The sequence below is a fragment of the Astatotilapia calliptera genome, chromosome 4, assembly GCF_900246225.1.
Source record: "Astatotilapia calliptera chromosome 4, fAstCal1.2, whole genome shotgun sequence".
NCBI classification, from domain to species: domain Eukaryota; kingdom Metazoa; phylum Chordata; class Actinopteri; order Cichliformes; family Cichlidae; genus Astatotilapia; species Astatotilapia calliptera.
In genome coordinates, this window is record NC_039305.1 from 22,811,741 (window position 1) to 22,835,171 (window position 23,431).

General features: G+C 41.5%; 1 protein-coding gene across 3 annotated transcripts; it reads right to left on the bottom strand.

Annotated features, from left to right (window-relative positions):
- Positions 1-8,488: 8,488 nt before the first annotated feature.
- On the bottom strand, positions 8,489-15,811 carry il2rb (interleukin 2 receptor, beta). 3 transcript variants are annotated; one of them, XM_026165538.1, is made up of 10 exons: positions 15,557-15,810; positions 14,884-14,981; positions 14,630-14,762; positions 14,410-14,476; positions 14,230-14,320; positions 13,950-14,095; positions 12,561-12,756; positions 12,269-12,371; positions 12,076-12,154; positions 8,489-10,820 (listed from the first exon to the last, which is right to left on the bottom strand). In XM_026165538.1, the coding sequence occupies exons 1-10, from the start codon at positions 15,559-15,561 to the stop codon at positions 10,095-10,097; spliced, it is 1,644 nt and encodes a 547-aa protein (XP_026021323.1). In that variant the 5' UTR covers positions 15,562-15,810; the 3' UTR covers positions 8,489-10,094. The 3 variants fall into 3 exon arrangements, with proteins under 3 accessions (XP_026021323.1, XP_026021322.1, XP_026021320.1); XM_026165537.1 differs by having other exon boundaries at positions 12,269-12,392; XM_026165535.1 differs by having other exon boundaries at positions 12,269-12,756; positions 15,557-15,811.
- Positions 15,812-23,431: the final 7,620 nt, after the last annotated feature.

Here is a 23,431-nt window from a genome sequence, read left to right on the forward strand (position 1 = left end):
AGGCGCAGCTGCCAGAAGAAAGAGAGGGAGAGCAGAGAGAGCAGGAGTATAAAAAAAGAAGGAATGTCCTAAAGCTTAAGTAACCTACCGTCATATTGTGTATTATATCACATGAAAGGGCACGGAGAGAGCTGTACAACACACTTTTTATATATTCAACTTTACAATGACACCAGAAAGTTTTTCAAAATTACACACGGCATGAATAGATCTTAAAGTCTCAAGTTTTTACATCTTATAGAAGCTAAAGATTTCAGCCAGTCTCGCTTTAATCATATGGGTAAAGATAATAAAATACACCATTTTAGTATGTAATGCTTAAAGGTCATAGGTCAAAAGGTCAGACATCACCACGTTGTTATAAAAACAGGCACAGTTCGTGTTTCTGTTATCTTTATAAGGACCAAGAATAATAAAAACATCATAAAATATAAGATTTATCAGGTACAAGCAGATTGGATTTATCTGCCAGAGCCAGTTCACTTTCTGTCAAGACGAATCCCAGAATGGCTGCAAAGCCCGAAGGGCGCTGACCAGAGAGTCCTCAGTGAAGGAGCGACTGGAGCTAAAGCTTAAAATAACCACTTTGCTGTTAATTGAAGTTGTTTTTTTAAATATAGGATTGATTTAACATTCAAAGTGAAATGAAACAACCCTTTCTTCTTTCGTCTTTTTCATCATTTCATGCGCACAATGAAAACTGGCACCAAATTTAGAAAATGATTACATGTTTGAGCCTCATTCTTCAGCTTGGAAACAAGTCCATGTCTCTTCAGTTTCAGGCGACATGCTATGTTACGTCAAAGGTCTTTGTTTTTTAAAATACCTTTACAGTCAATGCAGCTCATGGTGATTTATCACCAGTGATGGGTAACGGCGTTGCTAACAGCGTTACTTTTTTCAGTAACGAGTAATCGAACTAATTACTATTCCTATCGTTACAACGCCGTTACAGTTACTAACAAGAAAATGCGATCCGTTACTATTTTTCAACAAACAGACGGTTGAAGCTGTGTTCAGCTTACAGCATCTTATATCAGTTGCACGGAAGTAGCTGTAAGTAATCTGGACGTTACAGCTTTAAGCAGCTGCGCGCTCCCGCGGGCGGTAATCACGATCACTTTTTGGCGCAACACCTGGAGCTAAGGGGGCAAAACAATCACATGAGTGCTGCTGTTTGACTGAGGAAGAATAAAGTAGTCGTGGTAAGCCAATCACATGACCACTTAAAGATAAAGCAACAAGGTGACATACACCAGTTTATAAATTGTGTTGATAGGCCACGTAAAGCCAGAGTCATCATAAACAAAATATATGCGGCGTTTTTTCCTCAATAGTTTCGTCACGTTTACTGTCTAAGGACAGCGCAGCAAGCACTCTCTGCTTATGAGCCAAAACAAACAAACAAACAAACAAACAAAAAAACAAACAGGGGAAGTTAGGAGTGACGGCGAGAGAGAGAGCAGAAAGAGAGAGAGCGAGTTTTGAGATGTGAGAGATTTGTGACGTTTAGCGTGTTTGGAGCGTGTAGTTAATGTGTTGTCTTGTGTAGTTAGTGTGTAGTGTTGTGGATAGTATTGTGTTGTGTGTCAGAACAATGAGGCGATTGCTGTCTCCAGGTAGAAACAGGAGTGTTACACCTGCTGCTGTCAGACCTGCAGGTATCAGGCTGTGATGTTCTCCTTCATAGTGGACAGAAATAGTTTTTTTGGAGTGGCACAAATAATTTGTGAGGCATCTTATTGAATGCAGAACAGCTGATGGTTCTGTAAATAGTTTGAAATGGTTGTTTAAAAAAATCGAGGTAAAAGGTAAATGGATGCAAATAACTTTGTTGTTTGCAAAACTTGTGCAGAGGATTTTAAACTTGACAATTTATATTTGCATTTAAGGTTATGAAATATGATTCAATAAACATGTTTGTGGTTGTTACAGTAAAAAATATAACTTTCTACTCGGATTTTATGTTTTTTGTCTGATTTTAGATCAATTGTGTTAATACAGTATGTAAAAATGAAAACATAACTGTAAATTCAGACACGTGAGGTTGTGCTGAAAAGGATGATACCAAACAAGGCAAAGTAAATAGTTTTCAAAGGTGAAATGTGGAGGGAAAATTAAAAGTAGTTAAAAATGGCCAATTATACCCTGGACCCCAGAGGGTTAAACGTTTTTTTTAAAAGTAATGCAATAGTTACTTTTCAAGTAATTAATTACTTTTAGAATATTGTAACTCAGTTACTAACTCAGTTACTTTTTTGAAGAAGTAACTAGTAACTATAATTAATTACTTTTTTCAAAGTAACTTGCCCAACACTGTTTATCACTGAATTATTTGTGTTTATTTTGTTTTTACAGTTACTCCCGTGGAGTCCCTGAAGTACCTCAAGGTGATCTGTTTTATGTTGAGCACACATTAGCCAAAGACAAGGATGCAATCCAGAATTTCAAAGAAGAATGTCTTTGTCTCCCATTAACTTCCCTGCTATGTGCATTCAACCAGGCATTTAGCCACTGTATAGCCTGAATACCAATGCCTTCATAAAAACAGTGATGGTAGTAATAACAATACCTCATTATCTATTGTAGCAGATGTGGAGGAGGATGAAACATCAGCACCTTACTGCTGTTGCATTGGTTCGTATTTAGAAGTAAAGTCAGAGGAGGTTAGGGATGGTTTGTGCACATGTGGCATGAGAACAGCTGTTGAGCATTACTGCCTGTGGGGCCCGAGGGTTGAGGTAGACCGTTCTTCTGTGTTGGTTACGCCCGCAGAAAATTCCTGTGCTTTTTCCGGCCACTGTTGACTGATAAAGAGTGACATCTGAAATCAGCCGATGCATCTCATTTAGTGTCTGCAGTCTTTGAGTAATCAGACACTGACATCCCAGCACAGCTCACATTTCCTCACTTTGGTGTCTCTCTGATAGCTGCATCAAGTATTTTCCTGTAGACTTTTGCTTATAGAGAATATTTTATTTGGAAGCATCTGGTCTTAAATAAAAACTCTAATTTTTCAAGCAGCAGGAAGAGCATCTCAGAAGCAGCATGCTACTGCACACAGCTTATCCTCTAAGGAGCTGGGGTGATAAATATCTTATGCCACTGACCTTTGGCCTTGCAGGTGAACCACACACACCCGGGTCTAAGGAGCTTGGAAAGAAAAGCGTCTGGACTTATTTGAGTTGCTTGAAGATGTTTCACCTCTCATCTGAGAAGCTTCTTCAGTTCTAAGAAGAGGGGGGAAACTCCCACTGGGTTTATATCTGGGACTCTCCACCATTTGACCTTAGAACTGAAGAAGCTTCTCAGATGAGAGGTGAAACGTCTTCAAGCAACTCAAAGAAGTCCAGACGCTTTTCTTTCCAAGCTCCTTAGACTATACGATGACCTGGATGACTGAGAACCTTCACAGACACACACACACCCGGCTTTAAAATATACTTTAAAATATGAAAGATACTTTATTTGACCTTACTGCTATTTTGCTGCCTAAATGTTGGTGTTTTTGTAATGAGGACTTTGTGCATTGCAACCCTACTTTCCTCTCAGTGTCACCGTTCACCGACCACGCTTACTAGTTACTAGCAATTATTTGCAAATCTCGTAAACACATCATTTATTGATGCAGATAGAAAATGTGTCAAACGTTTAAACTGCAACAGTTTAAAGAAAAGTACCTGTACATGTTGAGTTCGATGGCAGCAACAAGTCTCAAAAAAGTTGGGACAGTCCCGTGTTTACCACCGTGTAGCATCGCATCTTCTTTCAATAGTCTGTAAACATGTGGGAACTGGGGAGGCATGTTGTCTCGTTCATGTCTGATGAGACGGTCCCGAGACGTTTTTGTTGTATTTCTTATTTAATTCCATAACCTCCATACCATCAGAGATGCAGGTTTTTTAAATCGAGTACTGACACCAAACTGGATGTTTTTAGTCTGGAGGACGTGGAGTCCACATTTTGCAAAAATAATTTTGATTTGTTTAATTTATTTTTACTCATCAGAACTGTTTTCCACTTTGACTCAGTCCATTGTAAACGAAATTGGACTCAGATAAGATGGCGATGTTTCTGGATCATGTTGGTTTCTTCTTTGCATGATAGAGCTTTAAGCTGAATGTGTGGGTGTCGCCGTAAACGAGCTCACAAACAGTGATTTACATAACAGAATAATTCCTGCTTTTTTAAGGCCAGACGATCACAGACATCTAATGATGATTTTCAGCCTTTACTTTGCGCACAGAGATTTCCCCAAATTCCCAGAATCTTTTGATGATACTACGCAGTGTAGATGATAAGATGTCCGGTCTTTGCAAAGTCATTTTCTCACTTTAAACATTTGATATGTTTTACATGTCTGTATATGTGAGTAAAATATGGGGTTGTGAGATTTGCACATCATTGTATTCTGATAATATTTACATTTTCCACAATGTCTCTCCCCTTTGCTCTTTTCCTCTTCGTCTCCTCTCCGCACAAAATCCAAATCTGACTGCTCAACGCTTTCATCCACAACACAGAGCAGGATTAAAAGCGTGCAGCTCACCTATGTGGAAGCACCTGCATTTGTTTTACAGCGACTGCAGTTGTGTAGGCAACCAGGAAGATGACTGCAAAACCTGTTGTTTCATTCTGACATAATTATGGGGAACTGCATTCAAATATGAAAACCAACAGAGAGTTGAAATTTCAGACCTCAAAGCATTCTTGTGGTTCAGCTCAGGAAAAACAAAGAAAGTTGGTGACAAAGCTCACTATTGCTATTTTGAACAAACCCCCTATTGATTTAGAAGAAGACGCTTAATCACTATTCAAAGTGTTTTTTCAGATTTTTTTAACGATACGGGGAAGCAATTTTTAAAAAGCAGGAATGCAATGCTGCTGTGTTCGTTTAACGGACGAGTTGTATTTGTTAAGAAAGTGTTTGGCCTCGGACGTGATCACGACTCCTGTGCATTTGCTGGTTTCTGTTGCTGCTTCGTGAGGAGAGTGAAACACATGGTCACCTCGGCCTCGCACCCTCCCATTTCACTGTGGCTTAGATCCAAAACACAAAACAGCCTGTGGTTTTTCAGCAGAATCTACAGTTCTTTTTCAATCTCTCGGTTTATGTTTTTGCACACACCTCGCTCTTCTCTCTTGCTTTTAAAAAAAAATCTTGGCCAGCTGAAAATCGAAACTTAATGAAGCGAGGTGGATTTAAACGCATAAAGACTCCTAGCTGAATGCCAAATGGATACTCCTGGCATACTCTGCACATAAAAATAAATTTAGTTTTTTAATAAAAGTGGAAAAATTAATGATGAGGTCCGCCCCGAGTTCCTGAAGGCTCTGGACGTTGTAGGGCTGTCCTGGTTGACAAGCCTCTGCAATGTTGCGTGGAGATCAGGGGCAGTACCCGTGGACTGGCAGACCGGGGTGGTGGTCCCCATCTTCAAGAAAGGGACCGGAGGGTGTGTTCCAACTACAGGGGGATCACACTCCTCAGCCTCCCTGGGAAAGTCTATGCCAGGGTGCTGGAAAGGAGAGTTCGTCCGTTAGTCGAACCTCGGATACAGGAGGAACAATGCGGTTTTCGTCCTGGTCGCGGAACACTGGACCAGCTCTTTATCCTCTCCAGGATACTTGAGGGTGCATGGGAGTTTGCCCAACCAGTCTACATGTGTTTTGTGGACTTGGAGAAGGCATTCGACCGTGTCCCTCGGGGTGTCCTGTGGGAGGTGTTGCGGGAATATGGGGTGTCTGGCCCATTGCTACGGGCCATTCGATCCCTATACAACCGTTGCAAGAGCTTGGTTCGCATTGCCGGCAATAAGTCGGACTCGTTCCCGGTGGGTGATGGGCTCCGCCAGGGCTGCCCTTTGTCTCCGGTTCTGTTCATAATTTTTATGGACAGGATTTCTAGGCGCAGCCAAGTGGCGGAGGGCTTTCGCTTTGGTGGCCTCAGAATCTCATCTCTGATTTTTGCAGATGATGTGGTTCTGTTGGCTTCATCGGGTGAGGGCCTCCAGCTCGCACTGGAACGGTTCGCAGCCGAGTGTGAAGCAGCGGGAATGAGGATCAGCACCTCCAAATCTGAGGCCATGGTTCTCAGCCGGAAAAGGGTGGAGTGCCCACTCCGGGTCGGGGATGAGTTCCTGCCCCAAGTGGAGGAGTTCAAGTATCTCGGGGTCTTGTTCGCGAGTGATGGGAGAAGGGAGCCGGAGATCGACAGACGGATTGGGGCTGCAGCTGCAGTAATGCGGACGCTGCACCGGTCCGTCGTGGTGAAGAGGGAGCTGAGTGTAAAAGCGAAGCTCTCAATTTACCGGTCGATCTACGTCCCTACCCTCACCTATGGCCACGAGCTGTGGGTAGTGACCGAAAGAACGAGATCGCGGATACAAGCGGCAGAAATGAGCTTCCTCCGAAGGGTGGCTGGCCTCTCCCTTAGAGATAGGGTGAGAAGTTCGGCCATCCGGGAGGGGCTCAGAGTAGAGCAGCTGCTGCTCCACATCGAAAGGAGCCAGCTGAGGTGGTTCAGGCATCTGACAAGGATGCCCCCTGGGCGCCTCCTGGGCAGACCCAGGACACGCTGGAGAGATTATATCTCTCGGCTGGCCTGGGAACGCCTTGGTATTCCCCCGGATAAGCTGGAGGAGGTGTCTGGGGAGAGGGAGGTCTGGGCCTCTTTGCTTAGGCTGCTGCCCCCGCGACCCGGCCCCGGACAAAGCGGATGAAAATGGATGGATGGATGGATGGAAAAATTAATGAATAACGACAAAGACACTTTGGAAACGATAAAACCCAACAGACTTCAAAGGAGAGGAAGGAATCTCTTTTCTTTTTCCGTCAGTTTTCTAATATCAACAAAACACTGGTTTTCTGTATGACTTTATCAGGTTCCCACATCATTGCTGAGGATATTTTTGCCCACTTTTCTTTACTATTTGTTCAGTTTATTGAGGTTTGTTTATGAACAGTTGTCTTAGGGCCCAACCACAGCGTTCAGACTCAGGTTGAAGTCTGGACCTTGACAGGCCCATTGCAGCACCTTGAGTCTGCTGTGAGAATGACTAAAGGTGTCCAAATCATCACCCCTCAGCCACCGTGCTTAACAGTTGGTGTGAGGTGTTTGTGCTGATGTGCTGTGTTTGGTTTTCCCCTAACATGGTGCTGTGTGTTGTGGCCAAACATCTTGACTTTTTTCACATTTGGCTAAAGGGCAATGTTCCAGAAGTCTTGTGGTTTGTGCAGATGCAACTTTGCAAACATTCAAAGCTGTTCTGCCATGTTTTTGTGTAAGGAGGCTTTATCCATGCAAACCCTTCCAAACAAGCCACGCTTGTTCAGTCTACTGTCACGAACTTTGACATTTAACACGGTAACTGAGGTTTGTAGAGTCTGAGATGTGGCTCGTGGGAACAGTCTGACCTTGTGGTGAATTTGCTCAGACGTCCACTCCTGGGAAGATTGTGGGATTGCATTAACGCATTTCTAAATGCTCCAAACCAGCAGATTTGTTCATACTTGCTCATGATCAATTAATCAAATGCATTTGATTAGTAGCAGCACCCGGCTGCTACTTAATCTCTTAATTTCCATGGAAGCAGTAAGGGCTCAAAGACGCTGGTGAAAATGTATTTTTTTACATTTGACTGTAGATGAGAATTGAAATGCACACTAAAAATAAACTGGGCATAAATCTCGTCAGCATGCACAAAGTCACTGGATATAAAACTACTGGGTAACCAGTATCAATTCAAGGAGCTGTCCTGTTTTACCCAAGCATTAGTGCTGTTTTGTATTGTTCTTTGACCATTTTCCAAAAGAATGGATGTGCAACTGCATGTCTTTATGTAATGCTACTAAATCATCACATATTGTGACAGGTTGCCTTTTCTACAGTGTGTGAAATATAAATACTCATGCAAATACAATATGTATGAGTATTTGCCTCTAGTGTGTCTGTATCTTCACCATAGATTGGATGCTTTAGTTGCATAATGAATTACTGTTGGTCAGCGTAACAGGCTACCTAATAGCGAGCAACACTAAAAACATACAGACACAAATTGCTCTTTTTAAAACAACTATTTTCTGTGTATTTTAATCAGGGGGCTCAATGTAATTTATCCCTGATATAATACGTTTGAAGCTGCTGTGACTCTGATGCAGACAAACTGGTGAGGAGCAGAGTCTTGCACGACAGCACTGACATGGCTAAATATTGTAAATTCTGTGTGAGGTGAGCGGATGTTGCTTGTTGTGTCAAAGTTAAATGTCAAACCACACTCTAATACACACGCTCACTCACACATACGCTACCAGGACCACCTGACAGGACATGTAAAAACTCAAAAGTACACACAGGCCCACACACACACACACACACACATATATATAGAAACGTGCAAACACACAGGCTGTCTCCCACACTCTTTCTCAAGTCGGTACATGCCCACCCCTCAGCCCTCATTCCACAGAGACACAGGAAGTCAAAGGGTGACCCATTTCTACTAGAGCTTTTACTTTGTTTGGCGTCTGTACAGATGCCACTGAGCGTAATGGAAACATACTGCATGCGTAGAGACAAGGCGACATTTTACACTGACCTCAACGGCTTACACTACACAAATCTACAATGAGCAGTCCAATGAATTTAGCAGATCTGCTAAGCGTGTACTGTAAGCACAAACACAATTACTCACTCTGTAAAGTTTATTTAGATTTATTGGCAGATGTCAGCTCTGAGTGATTATAAATGTTCATCATTACAGACAGAAGAATAAAGACTATATCAGCACAATAGCAAATACACACTAAAAACAACACAGAGGCAAACCAGCTGCCTTTTTTTTCTTTCTCAACAACAGGTCAGTGTTAACTCGAATCAACATAATGCTTACTGCTGGTGTAGACTTGGTCCCTTCCCTTTCAATTTTATGCAGCCAAAAGGCATCATGATTACCATAATAAGCACACACAATACGTCACCAAAAAAAGAACATTTCACTACTTCAAAAGTTCAAAATCAACCTGCAGCAACAAATCATTTTCTGTCTAACAACAAAACAAAAATAGGAGCTTTAAAGCACTCTCATACTATTTGATTATTTGGAATTCATTTAAAGTAATAAAAAGCAAACTTTAAAAGGGCATTTATGTGTTGTTGTGGCATTTATACTTTTTTTTGTTTAAGGCTTTTTTCTAAAAGTACGACATGATGATGAGATGCTAAGTATGAGGCTAAATGATGCCCCCGCAGCAGCCTACATGCTGGTTAACTCTGCAGCGTTGTACTGCTTTCAGGAGTAGGTTGCTGGTTAGCATGCTCTGTCAGAAACACTGATTTATGTGCATATTTTTCTTGCTATGATACCAGTTATAGGTTCCAAACCATCTAAACAAAAGACCAGAAGTGTGAAAGTGAAACCTACATTAACCGATTAGCATGTAAACAGGAAAGCTTCTCTACTTTTATAGCAACAGCTGATTAAATGACTATATATGTTATATAAAATTGGCCTTTTTCATAGTTTATTGGCAAAGAAATATCACTGGAGTTCCCCTTAGACCTATGTAGCTTTTTGTTTCTTTATTAATGTTCCTTAATGCCAAAACTCAGATCAGCTTGCTGAATGGGAGCTTTCCAACAAAAATACATTCACCACTAGCATTCAGCAGCTATACAGCTACATGTCTGATGGAAGGAAACGATAGAAAGAGTATTACGCTCGCTTTCACCATGATTACACTGGGTGATTGCCGGCACACTTGCCATAAAGCTTTATAAAGTAACGCTTTGCTTCTGGAAGCAAGTCTAAGCACTCAGCAGCCATGCTGAAACATATTCAGGCACTTATTTAGGCACTTGTAATCAAAACTGCACGGCGATTTGCCGTGTATCCCGCTCGTGCTCAACATCTTTGTTGATATGTCAATTTTGCATTTTCTTTTGTGCTCTAATGTCTGCAAAATAACTCGTACACGAATAAATCATGTAGGCGATCGTGGAATTCGTTTCTTTGTCAGACTAGAAGTTACACTTTGTTTGTTGTGTAAACAGAAGAAGTTTTAATTGACTGCACAGAAACTCTAATTGCAACTTTTCAGATGGATTTGTTGCTGAATGTTGCCTGCAGCTCTTTCAGTGTCAGGTAGCCGGTTTTACCGGGCTCCATGGGCATGGAGGAAGATCTGCACATGGCGCCAGGCACGAGCCAGGCTGAAGAGCTATCATCGCTAGCAGCTGTCATGGGTGTATCCTCCTGATGGCTGTCAGAGGACATCTGTGGTTCAACAAGGAGGCTGGGAGGTGTTGGAGGAGAGAAGGCGGGGCATGTGTGTGGAGGAAAGCGTACAGGAAGGATGAGGAAAGGAATGTTGTGATCATCCAAGAGAAATTGCTCTCCTCCTTCCATGTACCTTTCTTCCTCATTGTCAGCTTCAAGTTCGATTCCGAAGCCCGAGTCTGGGCTCTGCGGCTCCCTCTTCAAACTCTCGTAGGTTGGAAAACCGCAGAGCGAAGGGCAGAAGGACGGGTGAAAATCATCGTGGTAGGTAAAGTAGGCCGGGGTGGGGTCAATGCACGCGAAGCCACCGGAGGAGCTGGAGGTGAAATAGCTCCGGTTGGAGAAGATGGATGAAGAGGCGGAATTGTTGACAATGCCGCTGGTGTCTGAGTTCTGGAAGTGAAGCAGGGCGCTGCTGGAGCTGGAGGAGGGAGAGGTGGATGGGACTACATCAAAGTCCTCACACACCTCCACGGGGGAGATTTGGTCGATGGGCTGTGCTGTGAAGAACGACTCTGAAACTGAGAGCGGATTCAGCCATTTCTGTGGGGGGGAAAACACTCAGACTATAATATTCACCCAAAGAATCACACAACAGTATCAGAATGTGTGTATGTGTGTCACACTCTGAAACTGAACAAACTGAAAGGTGAATTAGCACTTTGCATAGTAAGGACAGGTTTCACGAGTGAGCTTAAGTGCATTTTTAGAATATTTTGCTTGAACAAGGGTCAAAATCACGGAGCAGGAGGGATTAGGAAAACTTATCTTTTGCTCCCACTGATGCAGCCATTAACATCTGTTCTAATTTCCCCCTCAAATTGTTTGAATTTCACATTTTCATTGCAGAAATTAGGCTGTCCACTTAACAAAAAGGCTTCAAACCAATTGCAATCCAAGATTCTTGGTACCTGCACTCGCTGTTTAAGCATATGTGTAGGACAGACAGACAGTTACAGCACCATGGGAAAAACTGCTCTAATAATAAAAATGCTGTTCTCGTTTTGTTCAGTTTGAGGACAACTGTTAAAAATGTCTCATTCTTAATGATCCGTATGCATCAATGATTATTTTATGAAATATGGTGCTTTTTGGATGCTCAGACTCACATTTATTTAAATGCTATATGTATTTATGAAGTTACTTTGCTCAGTAGAAGTTTGTGTGAGATTTTGAATGCAGAATTGAAGTTGTGCGTATGTTTCTGTGATGGTATTACTCGTTTTTTCCCATAAAAGGATGTCAGCAGTTCTCTTTTGGGATACCAGCCTTACAGTTTGTATGATGTAGAGTGAACATGCGCAGTGACAGTTTAACTGGTTGAATCTTGGCGAATGTGCCAGAAAGCAGAAAACTAGAACTTTACAAACTATTTCAGGTGTGGCGGGAATCCAAACCCATCGCCACAGACAACTGACGGGAGTGCGGTTCAGGTCTTTCTCCCTTTGTTGTGGGCTGTGGGAATCAGCGCCTTTGATGAAGAGCTAACTTTATGACATTTTATCATTTTAATCAAACTTCATTGTCTTCATTTAATAAACATTACTGAGAAGGAGAAGCAGGTCATAAACTAACACCGTGGCCTTTGCATTATGTTGTTTTGATCCACGTCTAAAGTGAACAAATTTAGCCAGCGAACAGCGCACACACTCACACTTAAACAGTTAAAGGTCCCATGAATACCACATAATATACTACTTGCTGTGTGTTGACACCTCTGCAGTGAAGCGGTCTGTGTTGCCTGCGGCTGGATATTTTGATAAATGGATTGTTAGTCGAGAACATTTATTATTTTTACCTTTAGGTTTCCTTCGTGGACAGAGTGCAGCGACTGGAAATACTTTGAAGGGTTCGGTACTGCCTTCCCTTCGAGCAGCCTGAAACAACATGGGGTCGAGCGTGTATATCAGATATACAGAGTGTGTAGATATACACACATACATGCAAACATATGCGCACTCTGATAACAGCCAAAGTCACAGTTTACTCACCCCCTGGTGTTGCATCTTTTGTAAACAACCAGCACAACAACAATAATGAAACACACGGTGCCGAACAGTCCCATCTTCACCAGTGAAGACAGACTAAATCCCTCTGAAACAGAGAGCAGACAGACTGAACATGCACAAATGTACATATTCAGTTGACCTTTACTTTGTTGCCTAGACAACGAAGCAGACTGGATGCATCCTTTTTTCCAGCTGCACTTATTCCCAATGAAAAGGTTGAACTGTGATGCTTTTAAGACTGACAAGAGATAAGCAGAGTGTTCACCAAGCTCACCGTTTACACTGTTTGTGTTGTTACCAAGGTTGTCCGATGAATTCACTTTCCAGGATGACGCTGGACTCCAGTGGCTCCAGTGGCCGTTATATCCAGATTTTTCAGTTTTAACTCTCACTCTGACGTCCCCATGCCCCTTTAGTTCAGACAGAGCTAATCTCAGCTCTTTGTCTGGTGTTTTGAAATCTCTGGCCTCCTGAAAAATTGAAAATTCAAGACAGGGTCAAAATAAAGGAATAAAATACAGAAATACTTCTCCAGGCTTCTTAAAGGACAATCAAAGCTCTTCTTTGGATGTTTGCTGCCTTTTATTCTGTCCTCTGTCAGGATGAGGTCCGAGCTCAGGGGAGGCCAATCCATGACTGATCCTCCATTGTGTGTGTTTTTTCTATCAGGTATGCTTTTACTGCATTGGCAGTGTGTTTGGGATCGTTGTCATGCTGACAAATCAATCAGACACTTTCCAGGTGGTGTTTGATGGTGAATCAAACCCTGATGGTGGTTTTCTTTGTTGATAATTCAGTTTGACAAGATCTCCAACACCATGGGCTGAAAAGCAGCCCTAATCCACGACAGAGCCTCCGCTGTGTTTTAGAGATCACCTCCTCCATACATCCTTTTTGAATCTAAAAATTTCAAATTTTCTCCCTTTTTCCTTTTGTTAAGAATGTCTTCATCTACTGCAGATAGTATTTAGGCCTGCCAACTTCCTCTTTTGTCCTTTGCTTTTACACGTTTATCAGTTTTTTAAGCTTATGGCTTTTTGGAGTCTTTGGTTTTATTCTTGTCCTACCGTATTATCTGATGTGTTTTTGTAACAGGGTTCTGGCAACAACGTGCCTAAAATACACCATTTAAAGCATTTTTTTGTGCCAAATTCATCTGAACATGATCAAATACAAGGACTGGACTAAAAATGAATGAAGAAGCAGAAGATGTCCAAAGCAAAAGCCTGAAAAATCTTGAGAAAGCCTGGGAAACTTTGCTCAAGTCCTCTTTAAGACCCAACCCATCAAAAAATACCCAGAAAATTCTGATTCTTTTGGAACTGAGATGTTTAATAATCCTTATAACAAAATCTACAAAACATGTTTTGCTGTATCATGTTGTTTATGATATATTTTTATAATTTATTTATTATATATTTTTTCTATCGCATTTCATACATTGGGCATTTTCAGCAACATTTCGTTAAGAACAATGTTAATTTTAGACCAAAAAAAAGAGTTTTGTCCATAACGTTTTGAAATCATGGCAAGTATTGCTAATGTTGATAAGATGAGGTCTCAGAAATTGATGAACATGTGGCAAATATGATACAAATGGCTTTATTGATTTACTCAGTAATTTGTCTAAAAACTCTGTTACTGCATGTATGTAGATGCTCACCGTCCAATCTTGGTCACTGGTTTTGGTCTGGATATGGAAGTAAAGGGCTGACAAGTACGGTAAGATTTTTTCGCCTGGGCTCCACGTTATGTAGAGGTCTGTGCCGTTGATGCTGACATTGGGAGCACTTGGAGGATTCATTATAACTGCATACACAGACGCACAAACAAGGCAGATTATTAAATGTTGGTAATTGTTGCAGTTATTAATCCATCGTTGTAACTTATTCCAACTGTGCGGTGTATCAACAACAATTTGAATAGAAGTCAGAGCTACTCACTGCAATCTACTGGGCGATAGTTTATTAGGGCCTCCACTAACACTCCATTACAATTCACACTAAAGTTCAGTCTTTTAAAAGGATTTAAAGTCTGGAAGAAAGCAATAAACCATTAAACAATGAGGATAGAACTTGTGTGAGTAATCCAGTTTGCCATGTTTGCATGTGTCCGATACTTACTTTGTTTTCAAAGACAATACTGCAGCCAAACAGAGAGTTCTCATGTTGTTCAAGCTTGCATTTTTGGCTAGATGAGAAAAGGACACAAAAAGGGCAAAATCTTCACTTAGCACTGACGTTTTGTAGCCAAACTGTGACCCATGATGTTCCTTTTTGTAAAATTAAAACCTTTGTCCCCCAACTAATACACACAGTTTTCAGTATGTCAGAAATATCTTACATATACAGGGCAGGACTGCCATGTGTCCAGATTGTCATCACACCCGAAAGCCAACAGTCTGCACCGGGACCCACGGCAGAGCTGTTCAGCGTGCAGCTGACATTGTTGTAAAAGTCATTTGCACAGGAAAGTCCTTGAGTAACAGAGACACAACAGAAAACAGGAGTTGGGATAGTGTTGCTTTATCAGTATCACGAGACTTTACGTTCAGATTAGACTGAACTCTGTGTGCACTCAAATATATACACTCATACCATGTGAGAGTCTGTGGGAGTGGGCCGCATGCACTGAAATGATAATTATCAGGAGGTGTGAGCACAGCAGCACCTCCATCGCTGCGAATGTGGTATGACTGTAGGCAGAGAAGAGCGGTCATACACTGAGCGTTAGAAGGGCGAGAGGAATAAAAAGTTGTAAATACACCAGCTTAGACCTGGAAGTCAGCTAAATACAATCACCACAAAGCTTCTAGGAAGGGCAATATTCACAGCTTGAAAAGCTGTGGCAATACATCAACTGTGTTTTACAGTAAGGACCTCCTCTAAGCCATACTGTTAATGCAAGCAACACCTTATTTAGTTTACAGTAGCTGACTTCATACTTTGCAGTGTGTGTGGCTTTATGCTAATGAAACAAATGAGAGAAGATGAACAAACCAGTCTAAAAAAAACCTCGGGGAACATTATGTGACCTGAAAGAGATGAATCTTCCCATCACGCTATTTTGACTCCAAAAACTCACTAAAACTATCCAGTACAGTAAAAAATCATCAACTCCAAGCTGAAAGACACACTTGTGTTTGTGTGTATGTACTTTAAAATTATTACATCAGCAAATGATTGTTTTTATTAATTAACATAGTAATTCCCCCCCCCCCCTCCCCTTAAACAGGACTAATAAAAAATGTTTGAAGAAGTAATAAATTACCTCATGAGTCTTGGTAGCAGGTGGTCAGGAAACACATTGTTGCTTCCTCTTTTGGACTGACGAGAAGATTTCCTTCTGTTCCTTTCTATTTGAACATCGCCGTCTTTTCTGGTGCTGTCGTTCTGTCACTCACAGTCATCCCCCTGCCTCCTCCTCCTCACCCCTCCCTCTTCTCTTAAGTGCCCAGTGATATTTTCCACTTGAAACCACAGCTTACAGGGGCTTACAGGAAGCTTCGTGCAGCGGTGAGTGATAATGAGAGACGATGGGCCGGGGTGGAGAGTGAGATGATGATGGTGGTGGTGGGGGCGGTGGGGGCTTGGCTTGTTGTACAACACCTCCTTCTGTTCACCACCAGCTGCAACTGCTACCTGAGGCTCCGTTGCCTTGTTTAAGGTAATAATAATTGTACCGAAAACAAGAAATCCAACCACATCCTGTTTCAATCACAATTGTAAAGTGGGTTGTATAAAGAGAAACTCGCGAATTGCTCTATGAAGTGGTTTATGTCAATGAAACTCATCTTAAAAAGGACATTCAAAGGATTATATAGGCTAAAGCTACCCGATTTAGAATCGTGGGGTTATTTAAAAATGCAAACGCGAGAAGCTGTGCATGAAAACCGCTGCTGTTACAGCCGCAACCGCTGCAGACACATACTGAAGTACTTCCAAAGAGACAGAGAGTAAAGGAGGTTGAAAGTTAAAGCAGCAGACAGCTCTTCAGTCAGTGGCCACCAGGCATTTCTGTAGTCAAAGGCCACCTGTTATTCCGTCTCACTGTGTCAAACGTTAACCCTTACAGCGACGAGGGCTATGTGGCAGTTGTTAATGGTGATATGGGGCAAAACGGTAAGCAAGCGAGTTTCTAGAAATACAAAATGACGAGCTGGAAGGGCATCACTTGTTATACAGCACAATCTGGTTAATTTGCACCTCAAAAGGTTGTCACAAGAAAAGTGACCGTAAGAAACCAGAATTTGTCTTTGTGCATATTGCCAGTAAAATCCGAAATATATAAAAACAATACCAAACAAGCTAAACGTGATAGGTAAAGTTGAAAAAAAGAAAAGAAACAGAGAATCTCCTGTTTAACAAGACACACAAACTTTTGTAGGTTTGTAGGTTGCGAGCACAGTGATTGTGCAAACCAAATCAGTGAGATCAATTTAAGTTTGCAGAACGTTTTTGTTCATCTTTGTCTTAAAGGTCATCGGAGGCCATTGTGTAACTTGCCTTTATACTAATCATATAGGCCTACAAACCACACGCACAAAAAAAACTTTCATGCAGAACATTACAACTGTTGCGACACAGTGTTTTTGAACTCAGCTATACTTTGTCTGCCTGAGTGGGCTTAGGCCTGCAGTAGTAGGCCAGAGGGTGATGGCGTGATGCAGCCGCCACGGGTTCCTGCAGTTACTTAGGTGTCAGCATCAGTGAGAACCAGCGAGACGAGAGCAGGGGAGGGTTTAAATGTGCAAAGGAGCGGGGGGGTTGGTGAGCGTATATGACACTCACTGAAAGGTCAAAGTCCGCTGTGCCTGTGGCAGGAAGTCGTCGAAAAGACCATAGAGATGTTTGTGCTCGGAAGGCAACAAAATCATCATACCACAACCATAGTGGGGAAATGTTCAGTGGCGAGAAGGTGAGAAGAATAACAAGGGAGGGTATACTCATAATACGAACCCTACAGCTCTATAAAACAAAGCACAGTGCTGCTCTTGAAAACTACTGGGTTAACACTGTTTCAAGATTAGTTCTCCTAACTGACAGAAATACATCATTTATTGACTCATCCCCCCCAACAATCAGACTCAACTAATATAACCCCCCCAATAAAATTATGAATTATCTTGCATAAATAGGCTGTTGATTTTCTTTACTCATTTCAGGTATTACCAGCAAAATAGTTGCATGTTTGATCATCTTGGAATTTACCCAGATGTATTTATTTATTTAGACAGCGATTGTGACACCCCCCCCCCCAATGTTCAGCACAAAGTTATGCAGATGCATACATTCATATACAGCATTATTGTACATGCTTTAACAGAGCTAAACTCACCAGTTAACCTAACTGGTGGGCTGTGGGAGAAATATTTGATATTGTTGGGACAGGGAAAAAATGCAGGGTCCGTGCAAAACATCCCCAACTATCAGATGTTTCCAGACATTGATGGTAAATGTGCTGCAGTGTTATTCAAGCTTTGGACTATCGACTTCACTGATGAACAACAGCGTGTGGGGCCAAAGACTAGATAAGTTGCAAATGTTCAAAACAAATGTGGTAGATAGCATAAGTGCCCTCTTATCTGTAGTTCCATCAAGTGAACAACCCAATGTGTTGGGCCAAAGATAGCACAATCCTGTCAGAATTCATGCACTACATATGTATATGGTGTATATATGTGTAGTTTCCACATATATAAGTATATATATGTGTGTGTGTGTATACACAAAATTTATATGCAACTTAAAATAAACAGAGAAAAAAAAAACGTAAAACATGTTAGCTTGCTGTGATAAACCAGAGCTAGCAGCTAGCAATGCTGGATTCTCTGTAAAAGGGAACATGGCACCACAACGCGGAACTACACACTGAAAGCATGAACCACTGGACTTTTAATTCATCATAGTGAACTGATGACATTTTGTATCTACATTAAACTTCTGCAAAAATGTCAAATTAGCTTCACACAGGCTTCATAACAGATGAGCTCAGACATGAAAGCTGTACTATCTGCTGATCAGTTCACACTTAACACATTCAGCTAGAGCTGAATTTGACAGTTTATGCATTGTCTAGTCAGCATATGCAACTTCAAAGAGACCCCTCCACCTCCTATCTTTGTGTAGTAAAGGATCAGATTGCTACTACAGATACTTATTATATAGGTCTGGGTTGACAGGAGAGGCAGGAGGTTGTGACAAAAACACAAGTTTCAGTGGTTTGTGTTGAAACCACCTCCATTCTACTGCCTTTACACATCACACAAAGAGCCAAATAACCACTTTAGCTACTACTGCCATTTACAGACCCAGTTCTCCAAGTTATAATATGAATTGGGATTGCATTTTATAAAAGCGGTTATTTTATTCATTCATTTTTGTTTACTTTATATGCACATGAATCATATTGCTTTTGTTCTGCAAACTAAAAAAACTTGTGTTAATTGAGCGGGATATTACAGAACTTCCCCTGACTAAGCTTTTATTTCGAGCGCAATATTTATCTCTGTTTTGTGCATGCTAAAAGTGCAAGCAGCACCATCTCCAAAATAACCTACAGTGAGTCATAAGACTGGTGTGTGTGTTGTGGTATCAGAGTAGGAAACAGGACCTCGTTTTGCAGTGCCCTTTTTTTTCTTTTCACCATTTTCATCACATGCTTGGTGAGCTGCTGTTTCTTTCTGTTATACAGACAAAACAAACGATATATTAAAAATAGAAAATAGTGTAATAGTAGACCAAAAAAATTTGAAAATTAAGGTCAAATAAATATATGTTAAGCGACAAAGTAGAACAGGAAGAGAATGTCTCTACCGACTTCATCTGTCTTGTGACGCTACCACAGATGTGGTCTGCCAATCACAGGGCAGCAGCGAGGAGTTACTATGATACAGGGGAGTCTAAGGACAGAATATTTTGTGTAACATAATTAAGAGAAAATCTGACTAAGACAGTCATTTGGACCTTGGGCAAGATACTAACCCCGTGTTTGCCTACTGGTGGTGGTCAGAGGGCCCGGTGGCGCCTGTGTCCGGCAGCCTCGCCTCTGTCAGTGCGCCCCAGGGCAGCTGTGGCTACAATGTAGCTTGCTATCGCCAGTGTGTGAATGTGTGTGTGAATGGGTGGATGACTGAATGTAGTGTAAAGCGCTTTGGGGTCCTATGGACTAGAAAAGCGCTATACAAATGCAGGCCATTTACCATTTACCATTTAGAATTTTAAGTGTATGAGGAAATGGTGACTTAAATCTAAGGATGCAGGTGATAGTATAAAAATATTTTCAATAATAATGTATTATTATCATATAAATGATAGTTATAGGCACCTTTGAACACACTCAAGGACATCTTACATTAATTAAATACCAAACTCACAGTATTCATAAATTAACAACAATGCAGAATCAAACAGAATAAGCGGGCTTTAAACTCTCTTTGATATTTGGGCATATTGGGGCCCGATGAATGTAAAAACAAAGAATTACCAGATTTTTTTTTACCTTATTTTTGTTTTTAAGAAAAATAAGCACCACATATGAAAATATTTGTTTAAAATTTTGATAGAACAGTAGCAGTATAATGTCCTCGTAAGTGGATATCAGGCCCCTGTAGAGCAAAATTGAGTATTTTGGTCTAAATAACCTAAAATGTGATGTCCACATATGTGGACGCCAGGTCGTAGGAGGTTAAAGGCTTGCCTTTAAAGCCAATATTGTAAATGTGGTGCAGGACATGCCACTCAGCTGTGAAGCCCACAGTGGTCTGGTAAGAGGGCAGTATAATCTCAGCATACGGGACGTACGAGTGCCACTGTGCAGAAGATCAGAGAGATATGAAGGTGTGAGGTTACAGAGAGACTAAATAAGAAGCAGACACTTAAAATTAATGTGACATTTATCACACATATGGTTTATGGAAGAGGGTCTGGTAACACAAGCAGCCACATACTTTGAACCAGTTTTTTGTGCGGTAACCCAGAGAGGACAGAATTATATTAATCAAGTAATGCAGAGCATGAGTGAGAATAGAGGCACTGTCATGAATGGGTGAATTAATATTATGTAAGTGGAGATATTGATGCGTGCTTCATTAAAGGAGGAAAGAAGAAGGAGAGATTAGAAAATCAGAATCAGAATCAGGAAGACTTTATTTATCCCTAAGGGGCAATTAACATACAACAGAGCAGCATGACGTTGAAGATAAGGACAGGGCATAAACAAGCAGTAGGGGTGAGATAATAAATACACACAATATAGAGTACATACACAGTTTTAAAATTACACAGTATTAAAATTAAAGTGACTGAAAGGTGAATAAGTGAGTAAAAGTGAGTAAAAGTGAGTAAAGTGTCGACAGTATAAAAAGAGTGTAGAGTAGTTTATGTTTCTTCAGTCTGTTCCTCTTCTGAAGGCTGAGGGAGTGGAACCAGAAGGCGATGGAGAAGGTCATGATGCTTTCCAGGAAGGCATAGTAAAAAGTCATCATGATGGGTGTGCTGACTCCAAAGGAGTTGAGTTTTCTAAGGAGGTATAGCCGTTGGTGGCACCTCCTGAGAATCTCCTCAGTGTTGTTGGAGAATTTCAGGAGGTTGTCAAAGATGGTTCCCAGGTATTTGTACTCCTCAACTACCTTCACTGGCTTCCCATGGATGGTGGTGGTGACTGAAGCAGCCAGATCACTCTGCCTACTGAAGAAGGTCACCACCACTTTGGTTTTGCTCACATTCAGTTCAAGTTTAGAGCTGTTACACCACTCTACAAACTCCTGCAGAGCGGGCCCGTGGTGTTGTGAGGGGCCTGTCAGCAGTGACAGGAGAACTGTCTTGTCAGCATTTTCACCAGGTGACAGTTGGGCTGTGTGGATCTGCAGTCATCGGTGTAGAGGATGAAGAGCAAGGGGGAGAGCACACAGCCCTGGGGGGAGCCAGTGGAGGTGGAACGGAGACCGGAAAGAGAGTTGTTGACCCAAACTTTCTGAGTCCTGTTGGTCAAAAAGTCCAATATCCACAGGATTAGCTGATCATCCAGGTGAAATCGGGAGGAAAGTTTAGTGGCCAGGATATGAGGCTGCAGAGTGTTGAACGCTGATCAGCAAATAGAAGTCTGGTGGAGGAGTCAGGGAACTCCAGATGTTTGTGGATGGAGTCCAAGATGAAGATTTTTGCATCATGGACACCTCTGCGTGCACAGTAAGCAAACTGAAAAGTCATGCACAGACAGAATTTATCACATATATCCCAAACAGTTCCTACCAGAAGAACCTCTATTTCGTCACTGTTTAATTTGACAACCACAATTCAAATCAAATCAAATCACTTTTATTGTCACATCACATGTGCAGGTACATTGGTACAGCACATGTGAGTGAAATTCTTGTGTGTGAGCTTCACAAGCAACAGAGTTGTGCAAAATACAATAATGTAAACAAGCAAAATACGAGAATGGCTACATCTGAAACTAATAAATATATGTACAATATATAATAGTATATGCATTTCTGGATGTGTATACTAAATATTTTTCTACGTGTGTGTGTGTGTGTGTGTGTGTGTGTGTGTGTGTGTGTGTGTGTGTGTGTGTTTATTCAATTTTATCTTCCCTAAACATTCAGTAAGAGAATAAGGCAGGAAAGTGGAACTAGACTTAGTGGAGAGACAGAGCTGTGTGTCATCAGCATAAGAATGAAAAAGTATGACAAATTACCTACAACTGTGAACTAAAGGTAAAAGAAATGATAAATATAAGGGGGACCAAGGCAGAGCCCTGTGTAACACCACTAAAAACTAGTCATGTGGAATCTTATGACATGGATATAATTTGTGGTCGAAACTCTGAAATGATTGAAGGTAAAATCGCAGTTTAGCAGCCTTACAAGCAGAAAGCCATTAAGGATATTAACTAACTTAAAAAATATTTGTGTTCCATCAACGTGTATCTAAAGCTTGAGGACTGAAAAAATATCAACTGGTAGGTTGTTGAATTTGGAAATTCATGTATATATATCCTGGCATGGTGGTTAGCACTGTTGCCGCACAGCAAGAAGGTCCTGAGTTCAATTCTAACACCAGGCTGGGGTCTTTCTGTGAGGAGTTTGCATGTTCTCCCCGTGTTTGCGTGGGTTCCCTCCGGGTACTCCGGCTTCCTCCCACCGTCCAAAAACATGCAGCTTGTGGGGATAGGTTAATTGGATAACCCAAATTGTCACTAGGTGTGAATGTGCGAATGAAAGTGAGTGCGAATGGTTGTCTGTCCCTGTGTGTTGGCCCTGCGACAGACTGGCGACCTGTCCAGGGTGTACCCTGTCTCTCGCCCAGCTGGGATAGGCTCCAGCGCCCCCCGCGACCCTGAAAAGGATAAGCAGAAGTGAATGGATGGATTGATGGACGTATATATATCCTACACCTAAAGAGATTTAGTTCATTCCATTGAAATGTTGGATTTTGGCATATTAAGGTAACGGTATTTGGAAGAGAACCTGGAGAGAAGCAGAAGCAATACATTTGTGTGAAAAGTGGAGAGCCAAGGAGTAGAGTTAGTGAAGGTAGATCAGTTTAAAAGCCTGGGGTCAACTATGCAAAGCAACAGTGGGTGTGGGTGGAGATGAGTGTTAACATGAGGATAGCAGCAAGAGTGAAAGCAAAGGTTTAAAAGATGGAGCCCTTCTGTGATGTATGGTGTGGCTCTGACAAAAATACAGAAAGCCGAACTGAAGAAGATGGAAGAAGTGTTTGGATAATTTTCTTATGTGAATTAAATCCTTAAATTAATTTCTGCTAGCAAACATTAGCAAGAAAAAGAGAAATAATGTTATTTCACCATCTTCTGATCGTCTAGGAGTGGTGAACGGATCAAAGTCACTGAAATTCAAAGGACTCCCCCCCACCACCACCACTATGGTCAGCACAAACTGCTAACACTAAACAAACCTTGGAGTTAAACCTCAGTTGAGAAAGACCGCACTCTTTTGCTAATGTGTTGGGGGTTTTTTCTAAATGCTGGTCAAACATTAACATGGATACAGGAAAACAAATGAGTCATAAGCAAGTGTGTCAGGCAGTTCGGTTTGTTGCACATTGCAGTGGACATGTCTATTCTGATACTCATACAGTGGTGTGAAAAAGTACCACCTTACTGCTTACACGGGAA